A 14,333-nucleotide genomic window follows, 5' to 3' on the forward strand; every position below is an offset into this window, starting at 1 on the left:
CTCCGGGGGGGGGGGGGGCAGGAAGCCAGTCTGGGAGCTGTCCGGGGTGCTGAGGGTCGCCGGACCACCTGTCCCTGCGTCCTGAACACAGCTTCCCTGGCAATCGAATTTTGCCCTTGAACCGCAAGAGAATCCGTCCTCCCCCGACTTAAAAAACAAAAAAAGGGGGGGTAGATTAATGGCCACATCTTTCTCCCTTCACCCCCAAACATGACCAAGTAAATACATTCTGCAAACTATATACAGATATAGGATACATTTCTTTTTTATTTCAATGCCGGCCCAGGAAGATTCAGCATGAAGCTGGGCAGATGACCGTCACCCCCACCCATTCCCTTCCCCTCTCCCTCACACACAATTTGGAAGGTTTGAAAACCCTTGCTTTCACTCCCCCCTCCCAGCCATTAATGTTTCTAGTCCTCATGGCATGGAAAGCTGAGCACTACGGACCATTGGAGACATGGAATGCAAGCTTGGGTATGGCTTTTAGTGACCAGGGCTGCACCTCCCCCCCTCGATGTCTGTGGGTGCTGCTGGCCGGTGGGTGGCTGAAGGGTGTAATCGCTGCGGGAGTGGAGAGACATCGGCCCGTGCGGTAGTTCACCAGAAGTGTCGCAGGTCCCGTTGGCTTTTTGCCAAGCTGGCGGACCTGGAGTTGAGGTGTCCACAGCCTACACAATCTGTCACACTTTGCCCCGGCGCGTCCCTGTGTCTGTCTCTTTTCCCTTCCCCCCCGCCTTTCACAACTTCCCTTCATCGATCAGCCGGTTCATCCCGTCGCAGACCTTCTTCAAGCGCGGCTGGTACGGCTCCCCGGGGCTGTAGAGCCGGGTCAGGAGCTCCACGTCGGCGAAGTGGTCGAAGACGTGGCGGATGCGGCCGTGGGACTTGGCCGTCAGGTGCTTCTCGACCAGCTGCAGCAGCAAGTCCCGGCACTCTTGGAGGATCTGGACCAGGACCGCCTTCTCGAAGGTGAAGTCCACCTCGTGGAAGCTGATGGCCGTCATAGCGCCCTGGTGCAGCTTGTGCTTGAACTCCTCCGCCAGGCCGAGCTCGGCCGAGCTGAAGCGGTTGTTCCGGTAGAGGACGGAGATCTTGACGGCCACCTTGATGAGGTTCTTGATGACCTTCTGCGATTCGGCCCGGTTCTGGGTGTACTCCTTGGAGATCCGGTAGAGCTCGTCCAGGATCTCGCTGCTGGTGTCGTCGATGAACATGTTGGCCATGGATTTGCTGGCCATCCGGCTGAGGATTTTCTTCTCGGCTTGCATGGCCAGGTTACGGGAGTTGAACGTCTCCATCTTGGCTGCATGGGAAAGGAAGAAATGGAATGTGTTGGCGTGCGCCCTTTTCTCTGGAGGGCGATTTTGGCTTTCCCTAACCTGTCCCTGCCAGATGGTGTTGCATGGACTCCAACTCCCATTAGCCACAGCCAGCCCATGGCACCATCATAGAATAGTAGAGTTGGAAGGGGCCTATAAGGACATAGAGTCCAACCTCCTGCTCAATGCAGGAATCCACCCTAAAGCATCCCTGACAGATGGTTGTCCAGCTGCCTCTTGAAGGCCTCTAGTGTGGGAGAGCCCACCACCTCCCTAGGTCACTGGTTCCATTGTCGTACTGCTCTAACAGTCAGGAAGTTTTTCATGATGTCCAGCCGGCATATGGCTTCCTGTCACTTGAGTCCATGATTCCTTGTCCTGTGCTCTGGGATGATTGAGAAGAGTCATAGAATCATAGACTAGTAGAGTTGGAATGGGTCTCTAAGGCCATCAAGTCCAACCCTCTGCTCAAGGCAGGAATCCCCCTTAAAGCATCCCTGACAGATGGCTGTCCAGCTGCCTCTAGTGTGGGAGAGCCCACCACCTCCCTAGGTCACTGGTTCCCTTGTCATACCGCTCTAACAGTCAGGAAGTTTTTCCTGATGCCCAGCCGGAATCCGGCTTCCTGTATCTTAAGCCCATGATTCCATGTCCTGCACTCTGGGATGATCGAGAAGAGGTCCTGGCCCTGCTCTGTGGGACATGAAGCCCGTCTGCCTACGTAGACGCTCCACCCCCCTTCAAGCAAACCCTCTGGGAGGCTTCCAAAGAAAATGTTTTCAGGAGCCGTCAAACAACGAAGACGCGAAAACAAGCTATAAAAAGAAGATGCAAATACATTATATATATATCCAAACAGGCGTGAGCTTGAAAAGGATTCTCTAGACCTGTTCACAAAGGTGCGTTAGGAATTCTCTGCTATTCACTTTCCGGATTTTAAACCCAGAATATTGTGACTTGGATTCCACTTGGAGGGCCTCCGTGCTTCCCGTGTCTTCAGAACGCTTTAGAAGTTGGGCAACCTCAAGAACGCGGAGGGGGGGGGATTTAATCACCTGAATTCCAACCCCTGCAGGTAGCACCGCTCTCTCCCTGTGGTGCTGAAACGCCATGTTTAAGAAACAGTGTCAGGAGCAGCTATGGAGGACCAAAAAGCCTTTATAAAAGGGGTCAGAATGGTTTCTCCAGCTAAGGATGTTGAAGAATTCTCTAACAGAATCAAATGACTTCTGATTTCTATGAATCCGGCTTGCGATTTTGCAAGGGACCATTTCCCCCACCCCCTGAGTCACGTGGATTCTGCAAACCATTTTTTAAAAAAGTTCTTCAGTTTTACATACATTTTTTTTTATTCATGGCTACCCTGAATGGGTTTTAGCTGAACACATATTATCACATAAAAAATTAAAATTAGCCGAACTCTGTACAGCAATTACTCCCATCAGCACACATCTTCTATAGTAAACATATCCTAATTTCTCATTGTACTCTGTATATCTATGGTATATCTATTGTTTACAATCATCCACCTGTACGTGTTCCTTCCTAATTTTTGCAGCTCTTACTGCAAAATAGGCCAAATTCAGTAGGGTCGATTTCTCTGCCGTTAGTAGGTTGCCTAATTTCGCTTGGTCTGTTAAATGCACCATAGGGGTCAAATCCCTAGCTAAATATTTATCCCTACGGCTATTGTATAATCTGCAGTATAATATATAGTGAACAGAGTCCTCCACCTCTTGTTCTCCACAACAGCAAATTCTTTGATCTCTGGGTATATTATTAAATCTTCCTTCTCTAAAATTTGTCTGCATGGTCTGCATTCTCAGGCTTGTAAGAGCTTTACGCAAGACTGGATTCGTAATTTCAATTAGGTATTTTTCTTACCTACCAACCATCTGTCAGGGATGCTTTAGGGTGGATTGCTGCATTGAGCAGGGGGTTGGACTAGATGGCCTTGTAGGCCCCTTCCAACTCTGCTATTCTATGATTATATGATTCTCTATGCTTTAATTTTATGAAAGGGTAAGTTTTGGAGAATTCGGAAGCTTTAATTGCATTAATATCAAGCTTACCGAAATAATTCCTCAATGTTTGTCTAATCGCCATGTGTTGTTGGTCTATATTTCCTTCTAATATCGTTTTAGGATCTATTCCAAATTGTCTTAGCTTGGCTTCACACCTTTCTATCCAGTTGCCATGTGAGGGGTATTTTCTCTGATCTTTCACCACTAGCTTAACTAGGTTATTTGTTGATGTTTTCATTTTGAGGTAATAAAAAAACATGTTCCTGGGAGCATCCCAACTTCTGCCCTCATATAACAAATGGGTGTGTCAGGGGGAAGACCCAACAATTTTACATAGAACCATAGAACAGTAGAGTTGGAAGGGGTCTACAAGGCCATCTAGTCCAACCCCCTGCTCAATGCAGGAATCCACCCTAAAGCATCCCTGACAGATGGTTGTCCAGCTGCCTCTTGAAGGCCTCTAGTGTGGGAGATCCCACCACCTCCCTAGGTAACTGATTCCATTGTCATACTGCTCTAACAGTCAGGATGTTTTTCCTGATGTCCAGCTGGAATCTGGCTTCCTTTAACGAGCCCGTTATTCCGTGTCCTGCACTCTGGGATGATTGAGAAGAGATCCTGGCCCTCTCTGTGTGACAACCTTTTAAGTATTTGAAGAATGCTATCACGTCTGCCTTCAATCTTCTCTTCTCCAGGCTAAACACACCCATGAATTTAGTTTCAGAAAAATACGCAAAATTAAAAAAGCGCCGCCCGAAAATGTGCGGTTCACCCATAGGCTAAAGCACGAAAACCAGGATTTTTTGGCGGGTGGTGGTGGAATTTGCGCAATGGACGGGCGGCTTGTGCATTTTGCAAGTGCAAATTTTGCTATATGCAAACGTGGGGGAATTGGGGGGGGGAATCCGATTTCATCAATCAGCGGACAGCGAAATGGAAGCTACCTTCCAATCCACGAAATGCAGAGAGAATGGATTTTATAACATCCGTTCATCCCCTAGGTGCAGCAGTTTGTTTGTCTACAATTTGGGTGTGTGTGTTAAAGTGTCCCGCCCCTCCCTTAGGGGGAACACAGTTCTTTTATTTCTGATCTGTATTGGGGAGGCACAACTGTTTCCCAGTGTTGCTTCTCACCCCCTAGGCACCCCTTGCCTAGGGGGTGAGAAGCACCCCTTGCCTAAGGGGTGCCCTCCAGTTGTTTTGGACTACAACCCCCATCATCCTGACGACTGGCTAAACTGACTGGGGCTGATGGGTGTTGTAGTCTGAAACATCTGGAAGGGGGCAGGTTAAGAACATAAGAATTTCCATGCTGGATCAGTCCAAGGGTCCATCTAGTCCAGCATTCTGTTCACACAGGGGCCAAACAGCTGTCGACCAGGGACCCACAAGCAGGACACGGGTACAACAGCACCCTCCCGCCCATGTTCCCCAGCAACTGGTGCACACAGGCTTACTGCCTCGAATACTGGAAATAGCACACAACCATCAGGGCTAGTAGCCATGGATAGCCTTTGCCTCTTGTCACTCCATCCCTGTTCAATTACAGGCCTCCTTTTTAATTAAAAACAAGAAAATGGACAGATAAAAGGAAGTCCTTCACACACAGTCCTTCACACACAGACTATTTTGCGCCCTAGGCAAGGTCAGCTACTTTCTCACCCCCCCACCCCCTAAAAAATAAATAAATGCCAACTTTGATTTTTAAGAACATGTGTTTCCTGGAAAAAATAAGAAGCACAAAACTTGAAACTGCTAAATTTATTTTAAAGTGCAAGAAATACGTCATGCCAATTCTAGCAAACAAATTGGAAAGGAACGTCTATGGGTCTAAAATGCATTATTTAGTAGGAATATCACCTCCAACTCACACACGTGCGCGCACACACACACACACTCAGCATCACTCACTCCAAACAAACACGCATGAACACATGCATTCCCTCAAAGACCCCATGCACCCATACATTCCCTCTCTCTCTCTTCCGGGCATGTTCTGGAAGTCCGAACGTGGAGCCACCCCACCCCCATCCCAGCGTCCCTGGCTTTGCTTCAGCTGGGCGGGCGCAGGGCGCCATCTCGCCCACCCAGGCCCAGCTGAATCCTCAGGCCGGCCCGGCTCACAGCCAACGCGCACGAGTGCTGCGCTGTGCCCGGCGCCCCTCTTAGCTTGGCGCTCTAGGCGGCCGCCTGAGTGGCCTCTATGGTAGCACCGGCCCTGTTCACACAGTGCAGAGTTAAATTATGGAACTCACTACCCCAAGATGTGGTGATAGCCACCAATCTGGATGGCTTCAAAAGGGCGTTAGATACATTCCTGGAGGAGAAGGCTATCCATGGCTAGTAGCCCTGATGGCTATGTGCTACCTCCAGTATTCGAGGCAGTAAGCCTGTGTGCCCCAGTTGCTGGGGAACATGGGTGGGAGGGTGCTGTTGCACCATGTCCTGCTTGTTCATCCCGGGCCGACAGCTGGTTGGCCACTGTGTGAACAGAATGCTGGACTAGATGGACCCTTGGTCTGATCCAGCATCAGGGCTCTGCTGCTGTTCTTAGGAATTGGGGGTGGGCGTGTCTTTGGGAAGGGTGGGGGTGGGGCGCTCTTGTGCTTGTCGCCCCACCACTGAACATGGGATCACGGCGTCCCTCACGGGTTCCTCTTTTGAGGCAACTTCCCTCTTGCGCTGCTGGTGTGTGTGTGTGTGTTTTTTAAAGAAAAGAAGTAGAAAAGCAGACACAAGACCCCGAGCGGAACTGTAAAGAGCCTTTTCTTTTTTTTAATGAGTCTTTAGAATTTTTTTTTTTAAAGCCGCGTTTCCTTCCCTCGCGCTCCCCGCCTGCCAGCCCCACAGATGTGCATTGGGGTTTCCTGTTTTTATCCTTTTGTCATAATACAACAACCCCGGTTCTTCCTGAAGCAGTTTTCAGGGCTTCAAGGGGATGTCGGCGAGTGTGTGTGAGATGCATCGGTCTGACCTTTCACGCGGGCCGTCTTTTGTGTCCGGCCCCGGTCCGAGCTGAATTTATTTTCCTTTTAAAAAAACACACACGATGGGATAGGATGAACGTACTCAAATGAGAGAAGCTCCAGTCCCAGGAAATACAGAGCCTGCTTGCAATATTCTTTATGGATTCGTCGAATCCTAGAGTCAGAAGACGGGGTCCACGAGACTATCTAGTCAAACCCCCTATGCTCAACGAAGCCAATCTAGAGCCAGAGATGTGCAAACGAGCAATGTTGGCCCAGATCAGCTCCTTTCTCCTCGGTCAGTGCTGGCGGTTGCAACGCCTGCTTCTTTTGTGCAAACGGGGAAATGGCGCAGAATGAACGCATCCGAATCTGAGCTTCGGGCAAAAAGATCTCGGCTTCGTGCGCGTATACCCATAGGCTAAAATGCGAAATGGCACATTTTTAAAGCGGCTCAAGGGGCCTTGACAGAGTTTGCGTACGTTTTGAACGTGAGCGGGCGTCTGAGAATTCGCAAAGATGTTCAGAGAGCGCGTTTCTCTGCCCGTGCTTGCATTTGAGGTTGCGAACAGGGCAGATTCGTATAGTTTGCAAGCAGAAATGTAATTCTCGTACAACCCTACCCAGCGCTAGAACTTCTCCAAGAGATGGTCATCCGACCTTTGCGCGAAGAACCTCAGTGAGGAGGAACCTGCCAACCACCCCTCTAGGTTAACTGGATGCGTTGTTGACGTTTCTCCTAAAGTTCAACCGAAATCTACCCTTCTGTAACTTAAGCTGATCAAATCTATTCCTGCCCTCTGAGATAGCAGAGATGAAGCTTTTGACGTTTTCCAACAGCCCTTCAGGTCTCCGTCTTTCCTAAAGCGTAGTCCCAGAACTGGACACGATACTCCAAAGGAGGCACTCACAAAATTAAGTGGAAATAATTCCTTCCCGTGAGCTAGAAACAATTGCATTAGCCTTCGCTGCAGCTGGATCACGCTGCTTCCTCATTCTCCGCTTCTGAGATCTTTACAACCCTGAGACCTTTTCATTTGGCTGAAGGATCGACTCTCAGTTGCAGGCTTTTCATTTTCTCTGCATGTGGCACCTTGGTGTTACATCTCAGGCACTGATGTGCTGGTGAACTATAGGTTTCGCATCTCCGAAGAAGAAGAATCCTTTTGACAAAGAACCCCCTAAGAATTTACAAGCAGGCAGAAACAAGGGGACATTTCTGGCAAACTGGGTCAGACGGCGCATATGAACCCCCAGCCACTGGGGTGTGGGGGTGTGGGGGGTCCCCCCCAAAATCAAATAACATTGGAAGAGGGGTTTTCCCCAGAAATGCAAATGGGAGGGAGGGAGGAAGCATTAAATCCCCCGTGATCTTGTTCTGATCTTGTTCACATGGGTGATGCAATATGCAAATTAAAACACACACACACACACACACACCTTCATTTCAGGGATGGGGAACATGGCTCACAGATCCCCTGTTTTATCCCTGACCGGAGTTTCCTCTGGAAAAGCTGCATTGATACTTTTAAAAAGCCTCCATAGGTTTTAAAAAAGAGAGGCTTAATTGCAGTGATGGGGGGGGGATTTTTGAGGGGGTCTGCTGGAGAGGAGAGGGTTAAACCACCCCACCCTAATACTGAGACTTCCACTAAAAAAAAAGGGGGGGGGAAGAGTGATGTTCACTTGAAAGGCAAAAGATGGCCTTCACACGTTGGGTGTAAGGATGCCCTGTGGTCCTTTTGCAGGGTGATCCATTCCTGCAAGCAAAGTTCGTAATTTGGGGGGTGGTGGGAAACCTAATGTTTCTGTGGCTGCATCGCTCAGCGAGGAGCCACGGATCTGGGCCAGCCTCCGTCTTGCCTGCCCTGCTTGGAAGTCGGGCGTGTTTCGCCAGGGAGAGCGGTGACGGAGCTGCGCCGCTACGCTGTTCGAAGTAAAAAGCAACTGTGGAGCAAAAGCTGTTTGCTATGCACCAAGAAAGGCAAGGAGACCCTGAATAGAATCGAGGCCAGGAAGGGAAGGGAAGGGCTGGAATGTTTGAAAGAGAGAGAAGCCCTAAACATGTGCAGAGTGCCCCCCTGCAAACTGTCACCACCCAGTTGTCGGGCTCCATCATGCAGCTGCCGAGGGGCGCTTGATTCAAATGGCAGCCACTTCGCAGGGACGGCATGTAAGTCAGATCTCTCTAGCCTGTCAGGCACCCCTGCAGCCCAGGCAATCATCCCAGACTCCTCTGGCACCTCCTGCACGCCATGCATGTATCCCAGACTCCTCTGGCACCTCCTGCACACCATGCATGTATCCCAGACTCCTCTGGCACCTCCTGCACACCATGCATGTATCCCAGACTCCTCTGGCACCTCATGCATGCCACGCATGCATCCCAGACTCCTCTGGCACCTCCTGCACGCCACATATGTATCCCAGACTTCTCTGGCACCTCCTGCACACCATGCATGTATCCCAGACTCCTCTGGCACCTCCTGCACACCACACATGTATCCCAGACTCCTCTGGCACCTCCTCCCAGACTCCTCTGGCACCTCCTGCACACCACGCATGCATCCCAGACTCCTCTGGCACCTCCTGCACACCACACATGTATCCCAGACTCCTCTGGCACCTCCTCCCAGAATCCTCTGGCACCTCCTGCACACCACGCATGCATCCCAGAATCCTCTGGCACCTCCTGCACACCACACATGTATCCCAGAATCCTCTGGCACCTCCTGCACACCCTGCATGCATCCCAGACTCCTCTGGCACCTCCTGAACACCACGCCTGCACCCCAGACTTCTCTGGCACCTCCTGCATGCCACACATGCATCCCAGACTCCTCTGACACCTCCTGCACATCATGCATGCATCCCAGACTCCTCTGGCACCTCCTGCACGCCATGCATGCATCCCAGACTCCTCTGGCACCTCCTGCACGCCACGCATGCATCCCAGACTCCTCTGGCACCTCCTGCACACCACACATGTATCCCAGAATCCTCTGGCACCTCCTGCACACCATACACGCATCCCAGAATCCTCTGGAATGTTGCAGGGGATTGTGGGTGCATCCCCTGAATCGGCCAGGATTGTTACCCTCGTCCCGCCCTCTACCGAGGCCTGGAATAGAAGGATCTGGCATTCTCCACAAGGGCGGGGGAGCTGCAAAGTGCCCAGTGGGCACCTCCCGTTTGAGAAACCGAGAAAGAAAAATGAACCGAGGGGGAATTTGCTCCTAGATCCAGGTGTTGGTGGTAAACAACGCCACTCCCGCGAAGACTTCCGCGCGCCGCGCACCACATATCCTGTGCTGTTAATTAGCCGGCAGTTTTCACGTTCTTTGTGACGGCGTCCCCGCCTGGAGCCTGAGAATCCCGGCGAAACGAGGCTGAACACGTGCGCCGTAACCGGGGGGAGCAGCAGCAATGAAAAGGACACCGAGATGTCGCTTCTCCAAGGCCAGGCCCCCACAGAGACTCATTCCCTTGCTGTAGACCTTCATCCCCTTTCCTGTCCGTCCTCGGCGGGGCCACTCCGCTTTGGAGGACGGCACGGCCGGCAGGAATTCAACCTGCTTTTTCTTTCCTTTTAAAAAAAAGTTTATTTCAGGCTGGCGCTTCGTACGTCCCTTCCACTCTGTGCTGTGTTGCGTGGCAAGAGTAGTGCTATAAATACAACGCGTAGGTCTGGAGCCGGCTGTAGGTTTTGGCAGGGACTTGGGCGGGGTACACATCATCTGCTCCTTCCCTTTGTGAGTCTACCTTCTCCTTGCTGTTGTCGTCCCCCTCCCCCCGATGGGGGACACTTGGCTCAGCAACACTACAAACGAGAAGGATCTTGGAATTGTTGTAGATCACAAACTGATTATGAGCCTACAGTGCGATGTGGCTGCAAGAAAGGCAAATGCTATTTTGGGCTGCATTAATAGAAGCATAGCTTCCAAATACTGTGAGGTACTGGTTCCCCTCTATTCGGCCCTGGTTAGGCCTCATCTAGAGTATTGCGTCCAGTTCTGGGCTCCACAATTCAAGAAGGACGCAGACAAGCTGGAGCGTGTTCAGAGGAGGGCAACCAGGATGATCAGGGGTCTGGAAACAAAGCCCTATGAGGAGAGACTGAAAGAACTGGGCAGGTTTAGCCTGGAGAAGAGAAGATTGAGGGGAGACATGAGAGCACTCTTCAAATACTGGAAAGGTTGTCCCACAGAGGAGGGCCAGGATCTCTTCTCGATCCTCCCAGAGTGCAGGACACGGAATAACGGGCTGAAGTTACAGGAAGCCGGATTCCAGCTGGATGTCAGGAAAAACTTCCTGACTGTTAGAGCAGTATGACAATGGACCCAGTGACCTAGGGAGGTTGTAGGCTCTCTCACACTAGAGGCATTCAAGAGGCAGCTGGACAACCATCTGACAGGGATGCTTTAGGTGTGTCCTCCTCCTCCTCACCACGGCGACCACCGTCGCTTGGGTCCAAGCGAGAGGCAGGGGAACAAGCAGATTGCAACGGGGGAAAGTACGAGCAACCCTGCCGGGGGACAGGGATCCTGGCACTTGCCCGGCCATGCCGACCCCAGCCGCAGCCCTGACCCCATCTCCGCGCACCTGCCCTGCAGTGGAAGCAGGAAAGGATGGCCGACAGAGATGTAAAAATCCCCCGCGAGTGAGCGGCTCGAAGAACATTGCCAAGCCGAGACAAGGTCGAATGAGCTCGTGTATTCCGTCTCCGGGGTAAATGGGGGTCGTTCTCCGATGTGGGTCGGGAAAGACGGGCTGGAGCGAGCAGGGCGCTGAATCTCTGCTCGGCTGCCTGGCTGAGCCCGCCTCGTGGGGTCGTTGTGAGGATAGAGAAGGGGGCGCGTGTACATCGCTCTCAGCTCCTTAGAAATGGTGGGAGGTGCGCGTGTGATAAATAAATGAATCTCCTGCAATCAGTGCCGGCTCTGGGTTTTGTGGGGCCCTGGGGCAAGACCCACCCTGGGGGGCCCTCTCTCAGGGAGCCTACTTTCTCACCCCAGCTGTCCCCAGGTGCTCTTGTTCCTCCTCTTCCTCATCATGGCCACCACTTCCTTGCTTAGTGGGCAGAGAGCCAGGGAGCAAGTGAGCTTGGGCGTCTTGGGGTTCTCTTTTTCACCACCTCTGTGGTCTGAGCCAGAGTGAGAGGCAGGCGAACAAGCAGGTTGTGACAGGGCAGAGCAGGAGGAAGAGATCCAGCGGGTTCTTGTCAGCGGGGCCTTATCGGGGGTGGCCCCCTGGCGCGTGCCCAACCAGGCCCACTCTTGACGCCAGCCTTACGAGGGTCTCCCTTCTCGGCCGTTTCTTCCTCCCTGGCCCCTGACACGCACAGAGATTCGTGGCGCAGAAGCAGGGGGACAGGTCGGCATAAGCGTGGGTTGTGGGCCGCCGTTGCACGCTTCCGGTGTGGCGGGCAGCAAAAGGGGGAAGTTGACAGCCGGCTAAGGGGAAACACGCCAGAGGGTTTTGCAATCGCGCCAGCGGAGCGGAGAAAAGAGAGAGAATTCGGGGCTCACCGAACGAATTTTCGGGAGGGGTGCAAGACGGGCGCAACGGCGTTATGGAACCTGCAGTCGAAAGACTGTGCAAATCCGCCAAGGGGAATTTGATCTATCTCCAGCCATCAGGCAGGAGAACTGAGTAGAGCCTCCACATCTAGGGATTGTCCACCTTTGCATACCAGACATACTTGGGGACAAATAGGGGCGGGCCATCTTGCTTGTGAGCTTCCTTGGGAGGCATCTGGCTGTCCACCCTTGGAAACAGAATACCGGGCCAAGACAAGCAGTTGGTCTGCTCTAGCAAGGAAGTCCTTGCGTTGTTGTTATGAGGCATCCTGACCCTGGAGGACTGTGGGCCTCTCCCTTGGCCAAGGACCCCAGAAATATGAAAAGGTCATTGGCCCTTCACCCGTGCGCCTGGGTTTTCAGATCTTAAGGTCTAGCACCTTGCCGTCCCGTTTCTGCAAAGAAAGCCCAGCGTGGAACTCTTGAACCCACACTGTTTTCTCTGCTGGCGTTATGTCACGGCAGAAATGCCCACAGCCCTGGCTGGGTGTTCCCTCTAGTAAATATTTTCTTTTCTACCTTCTGTCCACACCTCATCCTTTCTTAAAAGGTCCGGGCAACACCTACAATTCCTTCTCCTACCACGTTCCCAGGAGTTCGACAATCGGGCTTTAAATCGGGCTAAAATCTCCCATGCCTTTGCGCCCAGTCTTTAAGGACTTGCGGGAGGGGCGCTTTGCACATGCCCTGAGGTGCCGTTGTTTTCTCTTGGGACGGCGTGCGTTGAGCTAAGCCCTCGGAGTGAAAAAGGACAGCTTCTGGGGATAAAAGACTCAGCTCTGATCCTTCCCCCGCAGACGGCACTTCCCCAGTGACTCAACCCCGTGTACTTGTCGCAACACGTTCGGAGAGAACAAAAATTCGGGGCTGTCGGTTTCTTGTTTTGTTTTGAAACGGAAAACGAATCGAGAGAGGTGTCTCTTTCGAGAAAGCCGTGTCTCTCTCCCCTGATCTTTGGCGTGCCACGATCCAGAGCTCGCCCCCGACGCGCGGATCACTCACCGTAGGAAGCTCACGGCACATGCGAACCTTCGGCCCTGCGAACGTCTCGGCACCGAGGAGGGGAAGGAGAAGCCGCTCTCAGACTAATGCTGTCCGACGGCCTCACTGTGTCTTCCTCGAGCAGAAGGCCCGCCCCGTCAGCTGATGAAGTCCCGGCTTCATTCTTCGCAAACAAGAAGGAACAGCTGGTAGGCGGAGATGCTCAGGAAACGGGGAACCACGGCAGACCAACCTGGCCGGGCTGCATATTTCACCTGGGCCCGGAAGCTCTCGGCTCACGTCCAGGCCCCACGGGACGTCCTCCCTGCCCCATCAGACGTAACCAGACAAGATCTAATGGAAGTGTCTTCCTTTCCCTTTCCCTTTTTTAATTCTTTGCATCACGGATGCCCCCCGCCCCAGGTCCGGCTCTACCATTAGGCCAACTAAGCAGCCGCCAAGGGTGCAGACCTCAGAGGGGCGCAGCGCTGTAAACCCACATGTTTAGTTTTAATCGGTTTATAATGCTTTATGTGTGTATGTTCTGTGTTTTGAAGTTTTAAACTTTGAATAGAAACATAGAATCATAGAATAGCAGAGTTGGAAGGGGCCTACAAGGCCATCTAGTCCAACCCCCTGCTCAAGGCAGGAATCCACCCTAAAGCATCCCTGACAGAGGGTTGTCCAACTGCCTCTTGAAGGCCTCCAGTGTGGGAGAGCCCACAACCTCACCAGGCAACTGATTCCATTGTCGTACTGCTCTAACAGTCAGGAGGTTTTTCCTGATCATAGAATCATAGAATCATAGAAGAGTAGAGTTGGAAGGGGCCTACAAGGCCATCGAGTCCAACCCCCTGCTCAATGCAGGAATCCACCCTAAAGCATCCCTGACAGATGGCTCTTGAAGGCCTCTAGTGTGGGAGAGCCCACCACCTCCCTAGGGAACTGGTTCCATTGTCGTACTGCTCTAACAGTCAGGAAGTTTTTCCTGGTGTCCAGCCGGAATCTGGCTTCCTTTAACTTGAGCCCGTTATTCTGTGTCCTGCACTTGTTTTTACTTGTTTTTACCTCAATTTTAGAATTTCTGTAAACCGCCCAGAGAGCCCCGGCTATGGGAGTGGTATAGAAGTGTAATAAATAAATAAATAAATAAATAAATAAATAAATAAATAAATGGTCACAGTTTTATACAAATGAGCCACTTTAAGAAAAAAAACATAATAAGTTCAAGTTTTATGCTTTTTATCCCCCCCCCCCCCCCACAAAACACCTCTTCTTAAAAATCAAAGTTGGCAATTTGGAGTGTGTGTGTGTGTGTGTGTGTGTGTGTGTGTGCAAGTGGCTCGCCTCGCCTAGGGCGCAAAATAGTCTGGCACCGCCCCCCCTCCCCCTTCAAAGCACAGAGGAAGACGAGGGCGTCACCTTCCTCAACGTCCAAAGCGTCCAAACAGGGCCGGTGCC

The 14,333-nt window shown here is 51.9% G+C and overlaps 2 protein-coding genes across 3 annotated transcripts in view; both read right to left on the bottom strand.

Moving 5' to 3' along the window:
• Nucleotides 1-14,333, bottom strand: part of PSMD4 (proteasome 26S subunit ubiquitin receptor, non-ATPase 4) — a 331,723-nt gene that overhangs the window by 161,005 nt on the left and 156,385 nt on the right. The gene's annotated exons all lie outside the window — the stretch shown is intronic.
• On the bottom strand, nt 416-13,084 carry TNFAIP8L2 (TNF alpha induced protein 8 like 2). 2 transcript variants are annotated; one of them, XM_063145683.1, is made up of 2 exons: nt 12,894-13,084; nt 416-1,306 (listed from the first exon to the last, which is right to left on the bottom strand). In XM_063145683.1, the coding sequence occupies exon 2, from the start codon at nt 1,299-1,301 to the stop codon at nt 741-743; it is 561 nt and encodes a 186-aa protein (XP_063001753.1). In that variant the 5' UTR covers nt 1,302-1,306; nt 12,894-13,084; the 3' UTR covers nt 416-740. The 2 variants fall into 2 exon arrangements, with proteins under 2 accessions (XP_063001753.1, XP_063001754.1); XM_063145684.1 differs by lacking the exon at nt 12,894-13,084 and adding an exon at nt 12,411-12,430.

Source organism: Elgaria multicarinata, chromosome 21 (genome assembly GCF_023053635.1).
Source record: "Elgaria multicarinata webbii isolate HBS135686 ecotype San Diego chromosome 21, rElgMul1.1.pri, whole genome shotgun sequence".
NCBI lineage: Eukaryota > Metazoa > Chordata > Lepidosauria > Squamata > Anguidae > Elgaria > Elgaria multicarinata.

Bases quoted from the DNA above. Each gene is read 5' to 3' on its own strand.
- TNFAIP8L2 (XM_063145683.1), bottom strand. From the start codon at position 1,301: ATGGAGACGTTCAACTCCCGTAACCTGGCCATGCAAGCCGAGAAGAAA.